The sequence below is a fragment of the Oncorhynchus mykiss genome, chromosome 9, assembly GCF_057628025.1.
Source record: "Oncorhynchus mykiss isolate SJ-2025 chromosome 9, ASM5762802v1, whole genome shotgun sequence".
Classification (NCBI taxonomy): Eukaryota; Metazoa; Chordata; class Actinopteri; order Salmoniformes; family Salmonidae; genus Oncorhynchus; species Oncorhynchus mykiss.
Genome location: NC_143030.1, coordinates 83,552,004 through 83,575,761, shown reverse-complemented (window position 1 = coordinate 83,575,761; position 23,758 = coordinate 83,552,004). Strand labels below are relative to the sequence as shown.

At 50.3% G+C, this 23,758-nt stretch overlaps 1 protein-coding gene across 2 annotated transcripts; it reads left to right on the top strand.

Annotated features, from left to right (window-relative positions):
• The first annotated feature begins 1,337 nt into the window (after positions 1 to 1,337).
• etv7 (ETS variant transcription factor 7) lies at positions 1,338 to 22,279 on the top strand. 2 transcript variants are annotated; one of them, XM_036989118.2, is made up of 8 exons: positions 1,338 to 1,777; positions 2,107 to 2,257; positions 5,477 to 5,641; positions 6,623 to 6,820; positions 15,620 to 15,739; positions 15,806 to 15,948; positions 21,207 to 21,307; positions 21,555 to 22,279. In XM_036989118.2, exons 1-8 carry the CDS (start codon positions 1,739 to 1,741, stop codon positions 21,739 to 21,741), a joined length of 1,104 nt encoding a protein of 367 aa, XP_036845013.1. In that variant the 5' UTR covers positions 1,338 to 1,738; the 3' UTR covers positions 21,742 to 22,279. The 2 variants fall into 2 exon arrangements, 1 of the variants encoding a protein (XP_036845013.1); XR_016483469.1 differs by lacking the exons at positions 1,338 to 1,777; positions 2,107 to 2,257; positions 5,477 to 5,641; ... (1 more) ...; positions 15,620 to 15,739; positions 15,806 to 15,948 and having other exon boundaries at positions 19,485 to 21,307; positions 21,555 to 21,602.
• The last annotated feature ends 1,479 nt before the right edge of the window (positions 22,280 to 23,758 follow it).

Sequence of the window (23,758 nt, the reverse complement as noted above, 5' to 3'; positions counted from 1 at the left end):
GTCAGATTTTCCAAATGGAGGGCGATGGAGAGCTTTGTATGTGTCTCTGTGTGTGGAGTAAAAGTGGTCCAGAGTTTTTTCCCCTCTGGTTGCACATTTAACATGCTGATAGAAGAGAATGAGGTAAAACTTAGTTAAGTTATGTTTTCCTGCATTAAAGTCCCCGGCCACTAGGAGCGCTGCCTCTGGATGAGAGTTTTCCTGTTTGCTTATGGCCCTATACAGCTCATTGAGTGCGGTCTTAGTGTCAGCATCGGTTTGTGGTGGTATGTAGACAGCTACAAAAAATACAGATGAAAACTCTCTAGGTAGATAGTGTGGTCTACAGCTTATCATGAAATACTCTACCTCAGACGAGTAAAACCTTGGGACTTCCTTAGATATCGTGCACCAGCTATTGTTTACAGAATGGAAGGCAAGGGCAGATTAGCCACTCGTCGCCTGATCCTCACAAGGCATCCCGATTTCTTTCCGCGAAACCTACGTTTCCTTTTCCAGCGAATCACGGGGATCTGGGTCTGGGCGGGCGTCCGTAGTATATCATTCACGTCCGACTCATTGAAGAACTCCTCGTCCAATTTGAGGTGAGTAATCCCAGTTCTGATGTCCAGAAGCTATTTTCGGTCATAAGAGACGGTAGCAGCAACATTATGTACAAAACAAGTTACAAACAATGCGAAAAAACAACAAAATAGCATGGTTGGTTAAGAGCCGATAAGATGGCAGCTCTATTGGGCCGATTGTGGGCAGTCAATCATTTTGATTCTGGGCTGATTCAATCAGTTCTGGGCACCAGAAGACGGCCGCTTCTGGGCAGATTCCTCATTGCTAGCTGGGCCCCCAGATCCCCAACCCGGTTATGTCCCACCCACTCCTAAAACCAAAGTAGCGCTCCTGTCTAAATAATTTAATATATATGAAAATGTTTTTCTGTACACACCAGGTTCGGCTGGTTGCACATTTATCACGGTCCCTTAGCCGTGAGTGCACAATTATTCCCCTACTAGAAACAACATTGAGTAAACTTTTTGAAAACATAATCGAAAGGAGGGGGAAAAGGGCTGTACCTTGCTCTCTATTTTTATTTGATTCTAGCTATATCACATTAATCATCTTAGGACCTTCCATCGAAGAGGTACTGACGAGCAAACTCCGAATATCAAACCAATATCCAAACTGAAAACAAATGTACTGCGGCGTTAGCTGGGGAGGGCTCATTAGGACGAATGAATGAACCGAATCCGTTTGTCCCCTTTTTTTGATTTATTGTTTATTGAATCAAAAATAAACACACAATTAGACATAAATGAGTTCAAGAAGATAAACAACAAATAATATGTTTATTCCCACTCAACTCCAGCTGTCCGACATTCGTCATACATTTTGGGCACCAGGCGTCCGTATAGCCTCTCCAGAAAACAACACGCACTCAATTTAGATATTCAGGATTGAGTTCATGGAAGTGATATCTGCACTTGTTTTTAAAACACACACCTCTATGGATCCTTTCGATTTCGATACCCGGAAACAAGGATCATATGTCATCATAGTTGTCGGGTTGCATGTGAAAATCATGTCCAGCTCCTACGTTTGGATTCCATAATAATTTATTCGGACCCTTAATCGAAATAAGTCTTATAGAGAGAATTAATCGTATTACCGGTCGGATTGTTGATCACCTGAGTTGAGGAATCTATAGAGAATTATTCTACTAGTCCGGACAGACAGGTAGAGGACGATGGAAGACGGAGGTAGCTCCCCGCCTGATCTGATCAAGGTAAACTGAAGCCCTGATGACACGAATAGGAAACGCGTTCAGGTCCTACAAGTAATGTTTCCGTTTAATATGAATATATGGAGAGATGGATTATGTTGGTTTTACACAGTTTGTCAGTTGTTTTTACTCCCAGCGAATGTTTGATCAGTTTAAGAAAGAGAGACTTTCACTTTTGCATTCACTTCTGCATGTGTAGTTTCATGCTGGCTAGATAAAAATCAATTCACTGATAAAGGAGACAGATTAGTTGTGGACTGTGTTGTATTTGAAAAAATATAACTTCAAATTATAATATAAAAAGGTGTGTGTGTGTGTGGTGTGTGTGGCAGGACCATGGAGAACCCAGTCATGTTCTCACTCCCCTAGCCCCTGGCAGAGGAGTGCTGTTCCCTTCATCGCTCCTTCCTCCCTGCTCTACCCTCCTCCCTCCAGTCATCCCCCCTTCACAGGACGACCTGTGGCAGCTACCTGGAAGACTACGTGAGTCAAACACACACACACACTTGTTGGCTAACAGCTCCGTGTATGTATGTAAAGTGGGGAGAACAAGTATTTGATACACTGCCGATTTTGCAGGTTTTCCTACTTACAAAGCATGTAAAGGTCTGTAATTTTTTTATCTTAGGTACACTTCAACTGTGAGAGACGGAATCTAAAACAAAAATCCAGAAAATCACATTGTATGATTTTTAAGTTATTAATTTGCATTTTATTGCATGACACAAGTATTTGATACATCAGAAAAACAGAACTTAATATTTGGTACAGAAACCTTTGTTTGCAATTACAGAGATCATACGTTTCCTGTAGTTCTTCACCAGGTTTGCACACACTGCAGCAGGGATTTTGGCCCACTCCTCCATACAGACCTTCTCCAGATCCTTCAGGTTTCGGGGCTGTCGCTGGGCAATACGGACTTTCAGCTCCCTCCAAAGATTTTCTATTGGGTTCAGGTCTGGAGACTGGCTAGGCCACTCCAGGACCTTGAGATGCTTCTTACGGAGCCACTCCTTAGTTGCCCTGGCTGTGTGTTTCGGGTTGTTGTCATGCTGGAAGACACAGCCACGACCCATCTTCAATGCTCTTACTGAGGGAAGGAAGTTGTTGGCCAAGATCTCGCGATACATGGCCCCATCCATCCTCCCCTCAATACGGTGCAGTCATCCTGTCCCCTTTGCAGAAAAGCATCCCCAAAGAATGATGTTTCCACCTCCATGCTTCAGTTGGGATGGTGTTCTTGGGGTTGTACTCATCCTTCTTCTTCCTCCAAACACGGCGAGTGGAGTTTAGACCAAAAAGCTCTAGTTTTGTCTCATCAGACCACATGACCTTCTCCCATTCCTCCTCTGGATCATCCATATGGTCATTGGCAAACTTCAGACGGGCCTGGACATGCGCTGGCTTGAGCAGAGGGACCTTGCGTGCCCTGCAGGATTTTAATCCATGACGGCGTAGTGTGCTGCTAATGGTTTTCTTTGAGACTGTGGTCCCAGCTCTCTTCAGGTCATTGACCAGGTCCTGCCGTGTAGTTCTGGGCTGATCCCTCACCTTCCTCATGATCATTGATGCCCCACGAGGTGAGATCTTGCATGCAGCCCCAGACCGAGGGTGATTGACCGTCATCTTGAACTTCTTCCATTTTCTAATAATTGCGCCAACAGTTGTTGCCTTCTCACCAAGCTGCTTGCCTATTGTCCTGTAGCTCATCCCAGCCTTGTGCAGGTCTACAATTTTATCCCTGATGTCCTTACACAGCTCTCTGGTCTTGGCCATTGTGGAGAGGTTGGAGTCTGTTTGATTGAGGGTGTGGACAAGTGTCTTTTATACAGATAACGAGTTCAAACAGGTGCAGTTAATACAGGTAATGAGTGGAGATTAGGGAGGCTTCTTAAAGAAAAACTAACAGGTCTGTGAGAGCCGGAATTGTTACTGGTTGGTAGGTGATAAAATACTTATGTCATGCTTCACAGTAGGTATGGTGTTCTTTGGATGCAACTCAGCATTCTTTGTCCTCCAAACACGACGAGTTGAGTTTTTACCAAAAAGTTATATTTTGGTTTCATCTGACCATATGACATTCTCCCAATCTTCTTCTGGATCATCCAAAATGCTCTCTAGCAAACTTCAGACGGGCCTGGACATGTACTGGCTTAAGCAGGGGGACACGTCTGGCACTGCAGGATTTGAGTCCCTGGCGGCGTAGTGTGTTACTGATGGTAGGCTTTGTTACTTTGGTCCCAGCTCTCTGCAGGTCATTCACTAGGTGATCATTTTGACCCCACGGGGTGAGATCTTGCGTGGAGCCCCAGATCGAGGGAGATTATCAGTGGTCTTGTATGTCTTCCATTTCCTAATAATTGCTCCCACAGTTGATTTCTTAAAACCAAGCTGCTTACCTATTGCAGATTCAGTCTTCCCAGCCTGGTGCAGGTCTACAATTTTGTTTCTGGTGTCCTTTGACAGCTCTTTGGTCTTGGCCATAGTGGAGTTTGGAGTGTGACTGTTTGAGGTTGTGGACAGGTGTCTTTTATACTAACAAGTTCAAACAGGTGCCATTAATACAGGTAACGAGTGGAGGACAGAGGAGCCTCTTAAAGAAGAAGTTACAGGTCTGTGAGAGCCAGAAATCTTGCTTGTTTGTAGGTGACCAAATACTTATTTTCCACCATAATTTGCAAATAAATTCATTAAAAATCCTACAATGTGATTTTCTGTTTTTTTTTTCTCATTTTGTCTGTCATAGTTGAAGTGTACCTATGATGAAAATTACAGGCCTCTCTCATCTTTTTAAGTGGGAGAACTTGCACAATTGGTGGCTGACTAAATACTTTTTTGCCCCACTTTATGTGTGGGGGTATAAACCCATCTCTGTGGGATAAGGAGGCTATTTTATTTAACCTTTATTTAACTAGGCAAGTCAGTTAAAAACAAATTATTATTTACAATGACGGCCTACCGGGGAACAGTGGGTTATAACTGCCTGGTTCAGGGGAACAGTGGGTTATTACTGCCTTGTTCAGGGGAACAGTGGGTTATAACTGCCTGGTTCAGGGGAACAGTGGGTTATAACTGACCAACCAGGATGTGTTTAGGTATAAACCCATCTAAGGTGTGTGTGTGTGTAGGTATAAACCCATCTACGGTGTGTGTGTGTGTAGGTATAAACCCATCTAAGGTGTGTGTGTTTAAGTATAAACCCATCTAAGGTGTGTGTGTGTGTAGGTATAAACCCATCTAAGGTGTGTGTGTGTGTAGGTATAAACCCATCTAAGGTGTGTGTGTTTAAGTATAAACCCATCTAAGGTGTGTGTGTGTGTAGGTATAAACCCATCTAAGGTGTGTGTGTGTGTAGGTATAAACCCATCTAAGGTGTGTGTGTGTGTTTAGGTATAAACCCATCTACGGTGTGTGTGTTTAAGTATAAACCCATCTAAGGTGTGTGTGTGTGTTTAGGTATAAACCCATCTAAGGTGTGTGTTTAGGTATAAACCCATCTACGGTGTGTGTGTTTAAGTATAAACCCATCTAAGGTGTGTGTTTAGGTATAAACCCATCTACGGTGTGTGTTTAGGTATAAACCCATCTACGGTGTGTGTGTTTAGGTATAAACCCATCTAAGGTGTGTGTGTGTGTGTGTGTGTGTGTGTGTGTGTGTGTGTGTGTGTGTGTGTGTGTGTGTGTGTGTGTGTGTGTGTGTAGGTATAAACCCGTCTCTGTGGGACAAGGAGGACGTGGTCCACTGGCTGCACTGGGCTCAGAGGGAATATTCTCTCCTCAGAACTGAGAGGGGACGGTTTGAGATGAACGGCAGAGCTCTCTGCCTCCTCACCAAGGAAGACTTCAGACGCCGCTGTCCTGACTCAGGTACGCCACTGGGGGGCTCCTATCTCTGTTTCCAGGTGATATACTCTACAGGCTCCTCTCTCTCTGTTTCCAGGTGATGTACTCTACAGGCTCCTCTCTCTGTTTCCAGGTGATGTACTCTACAGGCTCCTCTCTCTCTGTTTCCAGGTGATGTACTCTACAGGCTCCTCTCTCTGTTTCCAGGTGATGTACTCTACAGGCTCCTCTCTCTCTGTTTCCAGGTGATGTACTGTACAGGCTCCTCTCTCTCTGTTTCCAGGTGATGTACTGTACAGGCTCCTCTCTCTCTGTTTCCAGGTGATGTACTGTACGAGCTCCTCTCTCTCTGTTTCCAGGTGATGTACTGTACAGGCTCCTCTCTCTCTGTTTCCAGGTGATGTACTGTACAGGCTCCTCTCTCTCTCTGTTTCCAGGTGATGTACTGTACGAGCTCCTCACTCTGTTTCCAGGTGATGTACTGTACAGGCTCCTCTCTCTCTGTTTCCAGGTGATATACTCTACAGGCTCCTCTCGCTCTGTTTCCAGATGATGTACTGTACAGGCTCCTCTCGCTCTGTTTCCAGGTGATGTACTGTACGAGCTCCTCACTCTGTTTCCAGGTGATGTACTGTACAGGCTCCTCTCTCTCTGTTTCCAGGTGATGTACTGTACGAGCTCCTCTCTCTCTGTTTCCAGGTGATGTACTGTACAGGCTCCTCTCTCTCTGTTTCCAGGTGATGTACTGTACAGGCTCCTCTCTCTCTCTGTTTCCAGGTGATGTACTGTACGAGCTCCTCACTCTGTTTCCAGGTGATGTACTGTACAGGCTCCTCTCTCTCTGTTTCCAGGTGATGTACTGTACGAGCTCCTCTCTCTCTGTTTCCAGGTGATGTACTGTACAGGCTCCTCTCTCTCTCTGTTTCCAGGTGATGTACTGTACAGGCTCCTCTCTCTCTGTTTCCAGGTGATGTACTGTACGAGCTCCTCTCTCTCTGTTTCCAGGTGATGTACTGTACGAGCTCCTACAGTGTGTGAAGCAGCAAAGAAGGGAGGTCTCCGCATGCCACACAACTCCACCCATCCTGACCCTCACCAAGCCCCCTCTCAGTCTCACCAAACTCCCCTCTACTAAATACACCCAGCCAACCCAAACCAATGGAAGCCATGGTCCCCAACCCCTAGGAGCCAATGGATCAACACGTGAGTGTATGAGGTTCTGTTCTAACTGAGTGGAATCCCCACATCTGCTTTTCAGGGAGAAGATGACTGTATCTCTTAAAACGAAACGTTATGACTATAACTACTGTTCCCTGAAGGAGGGAAACGAGGTACAACACTATGGGTAGTCACACTCTCGCCACTTCGACTGAAGGATCTACAGTCAAGCCTGAAAAGGCCAATGGAATCCGAACCTTGCTGGAAGCCCCGCCTTCCACAGGTGATAAGCATGAGGCTTCAAATTAATTTTTAAATTCAATACCCCACTTCCCTGAGCAAAGGGACGACGGTGTGCCTCATTCCCCTCCTTCAGGGAACAGTAGTTATACTCAGAACTTTATGCTCCTTTTCAGTCAGTCAGCTTCGGTACAACATACTAGGAGGAAATATAATCACCCCCCCAAGCCGACACAACAGATACTAAATAAATAGTAGACCCCCCAGACCTGACCCCACCAAATGTATTAGACCCCCCCAGACCTGACCCCACCAGATGTAGTAGACACCCCCCAGACCTGACCCCACCAGATGTAGTAGACCCCTCCATACCAGACCCCCCCAGACCTGACCCCCCCAGACCTGACCCCACCAGATATAGTAGACCCCCCCCAGACCTGACCCCACCAGATATAGTAGACCCCCCCAGACCTGACCCCACCAGATGTAGTAGACGCCCCCCAGACCTGTCCCCACCAGATGTAGTAGACGCCCCCCAGACCTGACCCCCCCCAGACCTGACCCCACCAGATGTAGTAGACCCCCCCAGACCTGACCCCCCCCAGACCAGACCCCACCAGATGTAGTAGACCCCCCCAGACCTGACCCCACCAGATGTAGTAGACGCCCCCCAGACCTGACCCCCCCCAGACCAGACCCCACCAGATGTAGTAGACCCCCCCAGACCTGACCCCACCAGATGTAGTAGACGCCCCCCAGACCTGACCCCCCCCAGACCTGACCCCACCAGATGTAGTAGACCCCCCCAGACCTGACCCCACCAGATGTAGTAGACCCCCCCAGACCAGACCCCACCAGATGTAGTAGACCCCCCCAGACCAGACCCCACCAGATGTAGTAGACCCCCCCAGACCTGACCCCACCAGATGTAGTAGACCCCCCCCAGACCTGACCCCCCCAGACCTGACCCCACCAGATGTAGTAGACCCCCCCAGACCTGACCCCACCAAATGTAGTAGACCCCCCCAGACCTGACCCCACCAGATGTAGTAGACCCCCCCCAGACCTGACCCCCCCAGACCTGACCCCACCAGATGTAGTAGACCCCCCCCCATACCTGACCCCACCAGATGTAGAAGACCCCCCCAGACTTGACCCCATCAGATGTAGCAATCTGGGTATTGTGCACACGGCGCGCTGCCTAGTGACCTTCCCCTGTCCAATCAGCACCGCTTGGTTCACTGCTAGGTAACCCTGGTGTAGTGGGTACGTAGACCGCTAGGTAACCCTGGTGTAGTGGGTACGTACACCGCTAGGTAACCCTGGTGTAGTGGGTACGTAGACCGCTAGGTAACCCTGGTGTAGTGGGTACGTACACCGCTAGGTAACCCTGGTGTAGTGGGTACATACACCGCTAGGTAACCCTGGTGTAGTGGGTACGTAGACCGCTAGGTAACCCAGGCGTAGTGGGTACGTAGACCGCTAGGTAACCCTGGTGTAGTGGGTACGTACACCGCTAGGTAACCCTGGTGTAGTGGGTACGAAGACCGCTAGGTAACCCTGGTGTAGTGGGTACGTACAACGCTAGGTAACCCTGGTGTAGTGGGTACGTAGACCGCTAGGTAACCCTGGTGTAGTGGGTACGTACACCGCTAGGTAACCCTGGTGTAGTGGGTACGTAGACCGCTAGGTAACCCTGGTGTAGTGGGTACATACACCGCTAGGTAACCCTGGTGTAGTGGGTACGTACACCGCTAGGTAACCCTGGTGTAGTGGGTACGTACACCGCTAGGTAACCCTGGTGTAGGATGTACGTACACCGCTAGGTAACCCTGGTGTAGTGGGTACGTAGACCGCTAGGTAACCCTGGTGTAGTGGGTACGTACACGGCTAGGTAACCCTGGTGTAGGATGTACGTACACCGCTAGGTAACCCTGGTGTAGTGGGTACGTACACCGCTAGGTAACCCTGGTGTAGTGGGTACGAAGACCGCTAGGTAACCCTGGTGTAGTGGGTACGTACACGGCTAGGTAACCCTGGTGTAGTGGGTACGTACACCGCTAGGTAACCCAGGCGTAGTGGGTACGTAGACCGCTAGGTAACCCTGGTGTAGTGGGTACGTAGACCGCTAGGTAACCCTGGTGTAGTGGGTACGTACACCGCTAGGTAACCCTGGTGTAGTGGGTACGTACACCGCTAGGTAACCCTGGTGTAGTGGGTACGTACACCGCTAGGTAACCCTGGTGTAGTGGGTACGTAGACCGCTAGGTAACCCTGGTGTAGTGGGTACGTAGACCGCTAGGTAACCCTGGTGTAGTGGGTACGTACACCGCTAGGTAACCCTGGTGTAGTGGGTACGTAGACCGCTAGGTAACCCTGGTGTAGTGGGTACGTACACCGCTAGGTAACCCTGGTGTAGTGGGTACGTAGACCGCTAGGTAACCCTGGTGTAGTGGGTACGTACACCGCTAGGTAACCCTGGTGTAGTGGGTACGTACACCGCTAGGTAACCCTGGTGTAGTGGGTACGTACACCGCTAGGTAACCCTGGTGTAGTGGGTACGTAGACCGCTAGGTAACCCTGGTGTAGTGGGTACATACACCGCTAGGTAACCCTGGTGTAGTGGGTACGTAGACCGCTAGGTAGCCCTGGTGTAGTGGGTACGTACACCGCTAGGTAACCCTGGTGTAGTGGGTACGTAGACCGCTAGGTAACCCTGGTGTAGTGGGTACGTAGACCGCTAGGTAACCCTGGTGTAGTGGGTACGTACACCGCTAGGTAACCCTGGTGTAGTGGGTACGTAGACCGCTAGGTAACCCTGGTGTAGTGGGTACGTACACCGCTAGGTAACCCTGGTGTAGTGGGTACGTACACGGCTAGGTAACCCTGGTGTAGTGGGTACGTACACCGCTAGGTAACCCTGGTGTAGTGGGTACGTACACCGCTAGGTAACCCTGGTGTAGTGGGTACGTACACCGCTAGGTAACCCTGGTGTAGTGGGTACGTAGACCGCTAGGTAACCCTGGTGTAGTGGGTACGTACACCGCTAGGTAACCCTGGTGTAGTGGGTACGTACACCGCTAGGTAACCCTGGTGTAGTGGGTACGTACACCGCTAGGTAACCCTGGTGTAGTGGGTACGTACACCGCTAGGTAACCCTGGTGTAGTGGGTATGTACACCGCTAGGTAACCCTGGTGTAGTGGGTACGTACACCGCTAGGTAACCCTGGTGTAGTGGGTACGAAGACCGCTAGGTAACCCTGGTGTAGTGGGTACGTAGACCGCTAGGTAACCCTGGTGTAGTGGGTACGTACACCGCTAGGTAACCCTGGTGTAGTGGGTACGTAGACCGCTAGGTAACCCTGGTGTAGTGGGTACGTACACCGCTAGGTAACCCTGGTGTAGTGGGTACGTACACCGCTAGGTAACCCTGGTGTAGTGGGTACGAAGACCGCTAGGTAACCCTGGTGTAGTGGGTACATACACCGCTAGGTAACCCTGGTGTAGTGGGTACGTAGACCGCTAGGTAACCCTGGTGTAGTGGGTACGTACACCGCTAGGTAACCCTGGTGTAGTGGGTACGTACACCGCTAACTTGCTGCTGTATGCCAGGGAGAGATGCTGTTTAGAGAGACGCTGTTTAGAGAGATGCTGTTTAGAGAGATGCTGTTTAGAGAGACGCTGTTTAGAGAGACGCTGTTTAGAGAAATGCTGTTTAGAGAAATGCTGTTTAGAGAGATGCTGTTTAGAGAGACAGCTGTTTAGAGAGACAGCTGTTTAGAGAGACAGCTGTTTAGAGAAATGCTGTTTAGAGAGATGCTGTTTAGAGAGATGCTGTTTAGAGAGATGCTGTTTAGAGAGACAGCTGTTTAGAGAGATGCTGTTTAGAGAGATGCTGTTTAGAGAGACAGCTGTTTAGAGAGACAGCTGTTTAGAGAGACAGCTGTTTAGAGAGATGCTGTTTAGAGAGACAGCTGTTTAGAGAGATGCTGTTTAGAGAGATGCTGTTTAGAGAGACAGCTGTTTAGAGAGATGCTGTTTAGAGAGACGCTGTTTAGGGAGATGCTGTTTAGGGAGATGCTGTTTAGAGAGATGCTGTTTAGGGAGATGCTGTTTAGAGAGACAGCTGTTTAGAGAGATGCTTTTTAGAGAGCATCCTGCCTTGAGCTGGATTAGCAAAACAGACAGAAAGCTGCTCACAACAGCAGTAATCCCGGTTGTACGTGTGTAGAGCTCCCAGCGGACACCCAGCCGACACCGGGCCGACACCCAGAGGACACCAGGCCGACACCGGGCCTGTGACCTCTGCTGCTCTTCAGAAGCATAAGGAGGTGGTGAAAAGGAAACAGACCTGTAGTACATAGTCATGACTTTCAGGGCGAACGTCACGTTAGAGTCGCCCCGGGAGAACTGACTAACGCGTTTAGCCAAAGCCATGAGATCTTCAGATCCATTGACTCCAGAGGCTCAAGCGGGGGTAAAACACTGTGCCTCCAAAACCAGTGCCAAGTCCCATGTGGGCGCAATAGGTTTAGAGACCTGAGACGATGTACAGCTTTCATGAACCACTCCACCAGGAGGTTGACACAGAGAGACAGAGACACAGAAAGAGACAGAGAGACACAGAGACAGAGAGAGACACAGAGAGAGAGACACAGAAACAGAGAGAGACAGAGAGAGAGACACACAGAGAGAGAGACAGATAGAGAGACACAGAGAGAGACAGAGACACAGAGACAGAGAGAGACCGAGAGAGAGACACAGAGACAGAGAGAGAGACACAGAAACAGAGAGAGAGACACAGAGAGAGAGACAGAGACACAGAGACAGACAGAGACACAGAGAGAGAGACAGAGACACAGAGACAGAGACACAAAGAGACAGAGAGAGAGACAAAGACACAGAGACACAGAGAGAGACACAGAGAGAGAGACAGAGACAGAGACACAGAGAGAGATAGAGAGAGACAGAGACACAGAGACAGACAGAGACACAGAGAGAGACAGCGAGAGACAGAGATACAGAGAGAGACAGAGACACAGAGAGAGACACAGACATAGAGACAGACAGAGACACAAAGAGAGAGACAGAGACACAAAGAGAGAGACAGAGACACAGAGAGAGACACAGACACAGAGACAGACAGAGACACAGAGACAGACAGAGACACAGATGGAGACAGAGAAACAAAGAGAGAGACAGAGACACAAAGAGAGACAGAGACACAAAGAGAGAGACAGAGACACAAAGAGAGAGACAGAGACACAGAGAGAGACACAGACACAAAGAGAGAGAGAGAGAGAGACACAGAGAGACAGAGACACAAAGAGAGAGACACAGACACAAAGAGAGAGACAGAGAGAGACACAGACACAGAGAGAGAGAGAGACACAGACAGACAGAGAGAGAGACACAGACACAAAGAGAGAGAGACAGACACAGAGAGAGACACACAGAGAGACAGAGACAGAGAGAGAGAGAGACACAGAGGGACAGAGACAGAGAGAGAGACACAGAAAGACAGAGAGAGAGAAAGACACAGAGACACAGATAGACAGACACAGAGAGAGACACAGACACAGAGAGAGACACAGACTTAAAGAGAGAGACAGAGAGACTTCCGTCTAACACTGTTTTCCCATCATTGTATGGTTCTTAGTGTTTATGACAAGTACACTTCCTGGTGCACTATGCAGCCACACACTGACACAGCCACACAGATCAGCTGTAGGTGGTTTCCGTGAGGGAGTAGGGTGTGTGTTTTGTCCCCCCCCACCTAATCACACAGGGAAGAAAGCACCCTAGCAGAAGTCAAGGCACCATACACTGTAATTGTCTAGCTGTAATTGAAACTATCTTTGCGGAGTTATCTTGCAGTTACAGTCACGGATTAGAAACAGGAACAACTGCTCCTTTGTTGAGAAGAGATTTATCTTTCACTTTCTCTGCTAGCTTCTCCCCTCCTCCCTTTTTCTTTGTCACTCACTCCTCTCCCCCCTCTCCTCTCTGTCTCTCTCCTCTCTGTCTCTCTCCTCTCTGTCTCTCTCCTCTCTGTCTCTCCTCTCTGTCTCTCCTCTCTGTCTCTCCTCTCTGTCTCTCTCCTCTCTGTCTCCCCCCCCTCTCCTCTCTCTCTCTCCTTTCTGTCTCCCCCTCTCTCCTCTCTGTCTCTATCCTCTCTGTCTCTCTCCTCTCTGTCTCCCCCCTCTCTCCTCTCTGTCTCTCTCCTCTCTGTCTCCCCTCTCTCTCCTCTCTGTCTCTCTCCTCTCTGTCTCCCCCTCTCTCCTCTCTGTCTCTCTCCTCTCTCTCCTCTCTGTCTCTCTCCTCTCTGTCTCCCCTCTCTCTCCTCTCTGTCTCTCTCCTCTCTGTCTCCCCCCTCTCTCCTCTCTGTCTCTTTCCTCTGTCTCCTCTCTGTCTCTCTCCTCTCTGTCTCTCTCCTCTCTCTCCTCTCTGTCTCTCTCCTCTCTGTCTCCCCTCTCTCTCCTCTCTGTCTCTCTCCTCTCTGTCTCCCCCCTCTCTCCTCTCTGTCTCTCTCCTCTCTGTCTCTCTCCTCTCTGTCTCTCTCCTCTCTGTCTGCCCCCTCTCTCCTCTCTGTCTCTCTCCTCTCTGTCTCCCCTCTCTCTCCTCTCTGTCTCCCCTCTCTCTCTTCTCTGTCTCTCTCCTCTCTGTCTCTCCTCTCTGTCTCTCCTCTCTCTCCTCTCTGTCTCCCACCTCTCTCCTCTCTGTCTCTCCTCTCTGTCTCCCCTCTCTCCTCTCTGTCTCCCCTCTCTCTCTTCTCTGTCTCTCTCCTCTCTGTCTCTCTCCTCTCTGTCTCCCCCCTCTCTCCTCTCTGTCTCCCTCCTCTCTGTCTCTCCCCTCTGTTGCCCCCCTCTCTCCTCTCTGTCTCCCCCTCTCTCCTCTCTGTCTCCCCCCTCTCTCCTCTCTGTTGCCCCCTCTCTCCTCTCTCCTCTCTGTCTCCCCCCTCTCCTCTCTGTCTCCCCCCTCTCTCTTCGCTGTCTCCCCCCTCTCTCTTCTCTGTCTCCCCCCTCTCTCCTCTCTGTCTCCCCCCTCTCTCCTCTCTGTCTCTCCCCTCTCTGTCTCCCCCCTCTCTCCTCTCTGTCTCCCCCCGCTCTCCTCTCTGTCTCCCCCCTCTCTACTCTCTGTCTCCCCCTCTCTCCTCTCTGTCTCCCCCTCTCTCTGTCTCCCCCTCTCTCCTCTCTGTCTCCCCCTCTCTCCTCTCTGTCTCCCCCCTCTCTCCTCTCTGTCTCCCACCTCTCTCCTCTCTGTCTCCCCCTTTCTCCTCTCTGTCTCCCCTCTCTCTCCTCTCTGTCTCCCCTCTCTCTTCTCTCTGTCTCCCCTCTCTCTCCTCTCTGTCTCCCCTCTCTCCTCTCTGTCTCCCTCCTCTCCCCTCTCCTCTCTGTCTCCCCCCTCTCTCTTCTCTGTCTCCCTCCTCTCTCCTCTCTGTCTCCCCTCTCTCTCCTCTCTGTCTCCCCTCTCTCTCCTCTCTGTCTCCCTCCTCTCTCCTCTCTGTCTCCCCCCTCTCTCCTCTCTGTCTCCCCCGCTCTCCTCTCTGTCTCCCCCCTCTCTAATCTCTGTCTCCCCCTCTCTCCTCTCTGTCTCCCCCTCTCTCCTCTCTGTCTCTCTCCTCTCTGTCTCCCCCTCTCTCCTCTCTGTCTCCCCCCTCTCTCCTCTCTGTCTCCCACCTCTCTCCTCCCTGTCTCCCCCCTCTCTCCTCTCTGTCTCCCCTCTCTCTTCTCTCTGTCTCCCAACTCTCTCCTCTCTGTCTCCCCCTCTCTCCTCTCTGTCTCCCCTCTCTCTCCTCTCTGTCTCCCCCCTCTCTCCTCTCTGTCTCCCTCCTCTCTCCTCTCTGTCTCCCTCCTCTCTCCTCTCTGTCTCCCCTCTCTCTCCTCTCTGTCTCCCCCCTCTCTCCTCTCTGTCTCCCCCCTCTCTCCTCTCTGTCTCCCCCCTCTCTCCTCTCTGTCTCCCCTCTCTCTTCTCTCTGTCTCCCCTCTCTCTCCTCTCTGTCTCCCCTCTCTCCTCTCTGTCTCCCTCCTCTCTCCTCTCTGTCTCCCCCCTCTCTCCTCTCTGTCTCCCCCCTCTCTCCTCTCTGTCTCCCTCCTCTCTCCTCTCTGTCTCCCCTCTCTCTCCTCCCTGTCTCCCCTCTCTCTCCTCTGTCTCCCTCCTCTCTCCTCTCTGTCTCCCACCTCTCTCCTCTCTGTCTCCCCCCTCTCCCCCTCTCTCCTCTCTGTCTCCCCCCACTCCTCTCTGTCTATCTAGTCGCCTAGTCCAATAGAGGTGTAGCTGTTCTGCCCAATGGTCCAGCAGCCGTCTAGTACACACACTCTGCACAACACACACAGATTGGTCAGTTATTAACACACACACACACACACACACACACACACACACACACACACACACACACACACACTGGTGAGTACCAAACAGTCTGCACATCAACTGCTGGTGAACATGCATTTTAATATGTTTGTGATCACACGCTCTCTCAATTCAATTCAACAGGCTTTATTGAGATGGGAAACATATTTTAACGTTGCCAAAGCAAGAAGAAGAAGAAGTAGATAATAAACAAAAGTGAAATAAACAATAAAAATCTCTTTCTCTCAGATGTGTCGAAGTGTCATCCCACAATCCCTAGCTCCCAGGAGGAGGAGCCTCTCAACCTGTCCAATCAGGAGAGGACTGAGAGAGAAGTCCCACCTAGAGAGGCCAACGGCAAGATCCCAGGTAACACACACACACACACACACAGACCCACTGTAGCTCTCTCTCTCGCTCTCTCTCTCTGTGTAGACTGCAGGTTGCTGTGGGACTATGTGTACCAGCTGTTGTCAGACCAGCGCTACCAGCCCTTCATCCGCTGGGAGGACCAGGAGAGCCTGGTGTTCAGGGTGGTCGACCCCAACGGACTAGCTCGACTCTGGGGGAACCACAAGGTACGCTGAGGGTCTGTCTGGAGCTCACAGTATGGGATGGACAGATGGTGGAACAGAGTTTTAGTAAAGGCGACAACTTGCAGGGTTCGGGTCAATTCCATTTCAATTCAGTCAATTCAGGAAGCATTTTTGGAAATTGAATTTTAGTTTCTTACTCGAATTTAAATGTAATTGACCCCAACCTCTGGCTGAGTAGGGAGATGACCTCTGGCTGGGTAGTGAGATGACCTCTGGCTGGGTAGTGAGATGACCTCTGGCTGGGTAGGGAGATGACCTCTGGCTGGGTAGTGAGATGACCTCTGGCTGGGTAGGGAGATGACCTCTGGCTGGGTAGGGAGATGACCTCTGGCTGGGCAGGGAGATGACCTCTGGCTGGGTAGTGAGATGAACTCTGGCTGGGTAGCGAGATGACCTCTGGCTGAGTAGGGAGATGACCTCTGGCTGGGTAGCGAGATGACCTCTGGCTGGGTAGGGAGATGACCTCTGGCTGGGTAGGGAGATGACTTCTGGCTGGGTAGCGAGATGACCTCTGGCTGAGTAGGGAGATGACCTCTGGCTGGGTAGCGAGATGACCTCTGGCTGGGTAGGGAGATGACCTCTGGCTGGGTAGCGAGGGAGATGACCTCTGGCTGGGTAGCGAGATGACCTCTGGCTGAGTAGGGAGATGACCTCTGGCTGGGTAGGGAGATGACCTCTGGTTGGGTAGCGAGATGACCTCTGGCTGAGTAGGGAGATGACCTCTGGCTGGGTAGGGAGATGACCTCTGGCTGGGTAGGGAGATGACCTCTGGCTGGGTAGGGAGATGACCTCTGGCTGAGTAGGGAGATGACCTCTGGCTGGGTAGGGAGATGACCTCTGGCTGGGTAGGGAGATGACCTCTGGCTGGGTAGCGAGATGACCTCTGGCTGAGTAGGGAGATGACCTCTGGCTGGGTAGCGAGATGACCTCTGGCTGGGTAGCGAGATGACCTCTGGCTGGGTAGGGAGATGACCTCTGGCTGGGTAGCGAGATGACCTCTGGCTGAGTAGGGAGATGATCTCTGGCTGGGTAGGGAGATGCCCACTGGCTGGGTAGGGAGATGCCCTCTGGCTGGGTAGGGAGATGACCTCTGGCTGAGTAGGGAGATGATCTCTGGCTGGGCAGGGACATGCCCTCTGGCTGGGTAGGGAGATGACCTCTGGCTGAGTAGGGAGATGACCTCTGGCTGGGTAGCGAGATGACCTCTGGCTGAGTAGGGAGATGATCTCTGGCTGGGCAGGGAGATGCCCTCTGGCTGGGTTGGGAGATGCCCTCTGGCTGGGTAGGGAGATGACCTCTGGCTGAGTAGGGAGATGATCTCTGGCTGGGTAGGGAGATGACCTCTGGCTGAGTAGGGAGATGACCTCTGGCTGAGTAGGGAGATGACCTCTGGCTGAGTAGGGAGATGATCTCTGGCTGGGCAGGGAGATGCCCTCTGGCTGGGTAGCGAGATGACCTCTGGCTGAGTAGGGAGATGACCTCTGGCTGGGTAGCGAGATGACCTCTGGCTGAGTAGGGAGATGACCTCTGGCTGAGTAGGGAGATGACCTCTGGCTGGGTAGGGAGATGAACTCTGGCTGGGTAGGGAGATGACCTCTGGCTGGGTAGGGAGATGATCTCTGGCTGGGTAGGGAGATGACCTCTGGCTGGGTAGCGAGATGACCTCTGGCTGAGTAGGGAGATGACCTCTGGCTGGGTAGCGAGATGACCTCTGGCTGGGTAGCGAGATGACCTCTGGCTGGGTAGCGAGATGACCTCTGGCTGGGTAGGGAGATGACCTCTGGCTGGGTAGGGAGATGACCTCTGGCTGGGTAGCGAGATGACCTCTGGCTGAGTAGGGAGATGATCTCTGGCTGAGTAGGGAGATGATCTCTGGCTGGGTAGCGAGATGACCTCTGGCTGGGTAGGGAGATGACCTCTGGCTGGGTAGCGAGATGACCTCTGGCTGGGTAGGGAGATGACCTCTGGCTGGGTAGGGAGATGACCTCTGGCTGGGTAGCGAGATGACCTCTGGCTGAGTAGGGAGATGATCTCTGGCTGAGTAGGGAGATGATCTCTGGCTGGGTAGCGAGATGACCTCTGGCTGGGTAGGGAGATGACCTCTGGCTGGGTAGCGAGATGACCTCTGGCTGGGTAGGGAGATGACCTCTGGCTGAGTAGGGAGATGACCTCTGGCTGGGTAGGGAGATGACCTCTGGCTGGGTAGCGAGATGACCTCTGGCTGAGTAGGGAGATGATCTCTGGCTGAGTAGGGAGATGATCTCTGGCTGGGTAGCGAGATGACCTCTGGCTGAGTAGGGAGATGATCTCTGGCTGGGCAGGGAGATGCCCTCTGGCTGGGTAGGGAGATGCCCTCTGGCTGAGTAGGGAGATGACCTCTGGCTGGGTAGGGAGATGACCTCTGGCTGGGTAGGGAGATGACCTCTGGCTGGGTAGCGAGATGACCTCTGGCTGAGTAGGGAGATGCCCTCTGGCTGGGTAGCGAGATGACCTCTGGCTGGGTAGCGAGATGACCTCTGGCTGGGTAGGGAGATGACCTCTGGCTGGGTAGGGAGATGACCTCTGGCTGGGTAGGGAGATGACCTCTGGCTGGGTAGCGAGATGACCTCTGGCTGAGTAGGGATATGATCTCTGGCTGGGTAGGGAGATGCCCACTGGCTGGGTAGGGAGATGCCCTCTGGCTGGGAAGGGAGATGACCTCTGGCTGAGTAGGGAGATGATCTCTGGCTGGGTAGGGTGATGCCCTTTGGCTGGGTAGGGAGATGACCTCTGGCTGGGTAGCGAGATGACCTCTGGCTGAGTAGGGAGATGACCTCTGGCTGAGTAGGGAGATGACCTCTGGCTGGGTAGCGAGATGACCTCTGGCTGGGTAGCGAGATGACCTCTGGCTGGGTAGGGAGATGACCTCTGGCTGGGTAGCGAGATGACCTCTGGCTGAGTAGGGAGATGATCTCTGGCTGGGTAGGGAGATGCCCACTGGCTGGGTAGGGAGATGCCCTCTGGCTGGGTAGGGAGATGACCTCTGGCTGAGTAGGGAGATGATCTCTGGCTGGGCAGGGAGATGCCCTCTGGCTGGGTAGGGAGATGACCTCTGGCTGAGTAGGGAGATGATCTCTGGCTGGGTAGCGAGATGACCTCTGGCTGAGTAGGGAGATGATCTCTGGCTGGGCAGGGAGATGCCCTCTGGCTGGGTAGGGAGATGCCCTCTGGCTGGGTAGGGAGATGACCTCTGGCTGAGTAGGGAGATGATCTCTGGCTGGGTAGGGAGATGACCTCTGGCTGAGTAGGGAGATGACCTCTGGCTGAGTAGGGAGATGATCTCTGGCTGGGCAGGGAGATGCCCTCTGGCTGAGTAGGGAGATGCCCTCTGGCTGGGTAGGGAGATGCCCTCTGGCTGGGTAGGGAGATGACCTCTGGCTGAGTAGCGAGATGACCTCTGGCTGAGTAGGGAGATGACCTCTGGCTGGGTAGGGAGATGCCCTCTGGCTGGGCAGGGAGATGCCCTCTGGCTGGGTAGGGAGATGACCTCTGCCTGGGTAGGGAGATGCCCTCTGGCTGGGTAGGGAGATGACCTCTGGCTGAGTAGGGAGATGATCTCTGGCTGGGCAGGGAGATGCCCTCTGGCTGGGTAGGGAGATGCCCTCTGGCTGGGCAGGGAGATGACCTCTGGCTGAGTAGGGAGATGATCTCTGGCTGGGTAGGGAGATGACCTCTGGCTGGGTAGGGAGATGACCTCTGGCTGGGTAGGGAGATGTATGGCCTGAATGACATTCAAACTCTGTTAGTTGTGAATGATGATGGTGGTGGTGATGATGATGATGATGATGATGATGGTAATGATGAAGACTAGTGGTGATGATGATGGTGGTGATGATGAAGACAGTAGTGGTGATGATGATGATGGTGGTGATGATGAAGACAGTAGTGGTGATGATGATGGTGGTGATGATGAAGACAGTAGTGGTGATGATGATGGTGGTAATGATGAAGACAGTAGTGGTGATGATGATGGTGGTAATGATGAAGACAGTAGTGGTGATGATGGTGGTGATGATGAAGACAGTAGTGGTGATGATGATGGTGGTGATGATGAAGACAGTAGTGGTGATGATGACGGTGGTGATGATGAAGACAGTAGTGATGATGATGATGGTGGTGATGATGAAGACAGTAGTGGTGATGATGATGGTGGTAATGATGAAGACAGTAGTGGTGATGATGATGGTGGTAATGATGAAGACAGTAGTGGTGATGATGGTGGTGATGATGAAGACAGTAGTGGTGATGATGAAGACAGTAGTGGTGATGATGATGATGGTAGTGATGATGAAGACAGTAGTGATGATGATGGTGGTGATGATGAAGACAGTAGTGGTGATGATGATGGTGGTGATGATGAAGACAGTAGTGGTGATGATGATGGTGGTAATGATGAAGACAGTAGTGGTGATGATGGTGGTGATGATGAAGACAGTAGTGGTGATGATGAAGACAGTAGTGGTGATGATGATGATGGTGGTGATGATGAAGACAGTAGTGATGATGATGGTGGTGATGATGAAGACAGTAGTGATGATGATGATGGTGGTTATGATGATGAAGACAGTAGTGGTGATGTGGTGATGATGAAGACAGTAGTGATGATGATGATGGTGGTGATGATGAAGACAGTAGTGGTGATGATGATGGTGGTGATAATGAAGACTGTAGTGATGATGATGGTGGTGATGATGAAGACAGTAGTGGTGATGATGATGATGGTGGTGATGATGATGGTGATGATGAAGACAGTAGTGGTGATGATGGTGGTGATGATGAAGACTGTAGTGATGATGATGGTGGTGATGATGAAGACAGTAGTGATGATGATGATGGTGGTGATGATGAAGACAGTAGTGATGATGATGATGGTGGTGATGATGGTGGTGATGATGAAGACAGTAGTGATGATGATGATGGTGGTGATGATGATGGTGATGATGAAGACAGTAGTGGTGATGATGTTGGTGATGATGAAGACTGTAGTGATGATGATGGTGGTGATGATGAAGACAGTAGTGATGATGATGATGGTGGTGATGATGAAGACAGTAGTGGTGATGATGATGGTGGTGATGATGAAGACAGTAGTGGTGATGATGATAGTGGTGATGATGAAGACAGTAGTGGTGATGGTGGTGGTGGTGGTGGTGATGATGATGATGATGATGACGAAGAGGAAAGTGTGTGTCTCCCTGTAGAACCGAGCCAACATGACGTATGAGAAGATGTCTCGTGCTCTGAGACACTACTACAAACTCAACATCATCAAGAAAGAACCAGGACAGAAACTACTCTTCAGGTGGGGAACACACACACACACACACACACACACACACACACACACACACACACACTGAAACACACACACACACACTGAAACACACACACACACACACTGACACACACACACACACACTGAGACACACACACACAGAAACACACACAGAAACACACACACAGAAACACACACACAGAAACACACACACAGAAACACACGCAGAAACACACACACAGAAACACACACTCATCCCTTCTCCTCTCTCTAGGTTCCTGAAGACCCCTCAGGAGATCAAGCGACACAGAGTGGACCGCCTCGACTCAGCAGATTCCCCTGAACACTCACCCTCACACTCACCCTCACACTCACCCCGGCGGGACTTCAGTGAGGATGGTTTGGAAGTGTCCCCTGAATACAGCGCCCCAAGCTCTAACCCCCTAAGCATGACAGTATGAACATGGGTACTCCTGTGTTGAGGTATTGGCTCTCTTGCACTGTGAAATGGCTATGTTTTTGTGGCAGTAATCTACAACCCACTATCACACTGTGGAAACTTTATGGTGGTGCTGTGTAGCTAATGACTAGCGTCCCGTCCCGTCCCCCCCCCCCCCAAAAAAAAAAAACACTATTCACCAGAAAAGAACAGAGCTGTCTGATCACAAACTTTGACTCATCTGCAGCTTCATGAATTACAGCATCACTTTAAAACTATACACACAAATACTACAACTAACAGTCCGGTTTCCAGTTCTTCCCAGGTCTGACGTGGGACTTGTCAAATGCACGGGGGTAAATAGAATTGTAATATGATCAAAATAAAAGTTGCACATTTATAAGCAGGTCCCACACGCTAATCCCACACGCTAATAGCTGTCTCCATTAGTAGCTGGGGTGAGAAATTCATTTGATCATAATATTTACCTTTGCTTCTGTACATATTTTCAAACTCTGAATTTGTGGAATGAATTAAATAGTTTTTTTTTGTTTTAATGATTTTTTTGTTGTTGTTGTTGTTGTCAAATTGCCGATTGGCAACCCATCCCTTACGGGATTAATTGACACATGGTAGAAAGGACAATAGAGGATAACATGAGTTTCGTTCACTACTTCTTCAAGGTCACAATAGTTACATAGGCCTTCCTCTTCCAGTTGACCACTGTTAGCAGTTAATGCTGTTCTTTAATAACACAGACCCCAAAGCAAATCAGGAGGAGGAAAATAGATTCATTTGAAAAGGACAAATCATAGATGTTGTGCTGGGAGGTACATGTTCATTCCCCCTGACCTCAGCTTGTCACTGTAAAACAAAGAAACAGGATGCCACTTACACCCCCCCCACGCTCCAATCAGAAGTCCTTGCATTACAACTGGGCAGACCAATGTAAACATAGCACACGTAGCTCTGTGGAATGTCAGGACTGACATACCATAGATTCTATCCAGCTGTTGAACTGAGACCATAGATTCTATCCATCTGTTGAACTGAGACCATAGATTCTATCCATCTGTTGAACTGAGACCATAGATTCTATCCATCTGTTGAACTGAGACCATAGATTCTATCCAGCTGTTGAACTGAGACCATAGATTCTATCCAGCTGTTGAACTGAGACCATAGATTCTATCCATCTGTTGAACTGAGACCATAGATTCTATCCAGCTGTTGAACTGAGACCATAGATTCTAACCATCTGTTGAACTGAGACCATAGATTCTAACCATCTATTGAACTGAGACCATAGATTCTATCCATCTGTTGAACTGAGACCATAGATTCTATCCAGCTGTTGAACTGAGACCATAGATTCTAACCATCTGTTGAACTGAGACCATAGATTCTAACCATCTGTTGAACTGAGACCATAGATTCTATCCATCTGTTGAACTGAGACCATAGATTCTATCCATCTGTTGAACTGAGACCATAGATTCTATCCATCTGTTGAACTGAGACCATAGATTCTATCCATCTGTTGAACTGAGACCATAGATTCTAACCATCTGTTGAACTGAGACCATAGATTCTATCCATCTGTTGAACTGAGACCATAGATTCTATCCATCTGTTGAACTGAGACCATAGATTCTATCCAGCTGTTGAACTGAGACCATAGATTCTAACCATCTGTTGAACTGAGACCCAACTATTTCCATTATTAATTCCCTATTGACCATTATTCGTCCTCTACATCTTCTGCGTTGTGTTTTCATCTTCAAAATATACTGACCTGTTTCAATACGCAAAGGCAGTATCCCTGATCTGACCTGTTTCAATACGCAAAGGCAATATCCCTGATCTGACCTGTTTCAATACGCAAAGGCAATATCCCTGATCTGACCTGTTTCAATACGCAAAGGCTATATCCCTGATCTGACCTGTTTCAATACGCAAAGGCAGTATCCCTGATCTGACCTGTTTCAATACGCAAAGGCAATATCCCTGATCTGACCTGTTTCAATACGCAAAGGCAA

Coding starts and splice junctions, on each gene's coding strand:
- etv7 (XM_036989118.2), top strand. CDS start 1,739: ATGGAAGACGGAGGTAGCTCCCCGCCTGATCTGATCAAG. Junction 2,258..5,476: donor GCAGCTACCTGGAAGACTAC/GTGAGTCAAACA, acceptor GTGTGTGTGTAG/GTATAAACCCGTCTCTGTGG. Junction 6,821..15,619: donor AGGAGCCAATGGATCAACAC/GTGAGTGTATGA, acceptor TCTTTCTCTCAG/ATGTGTCGAAGTGTCATCCC.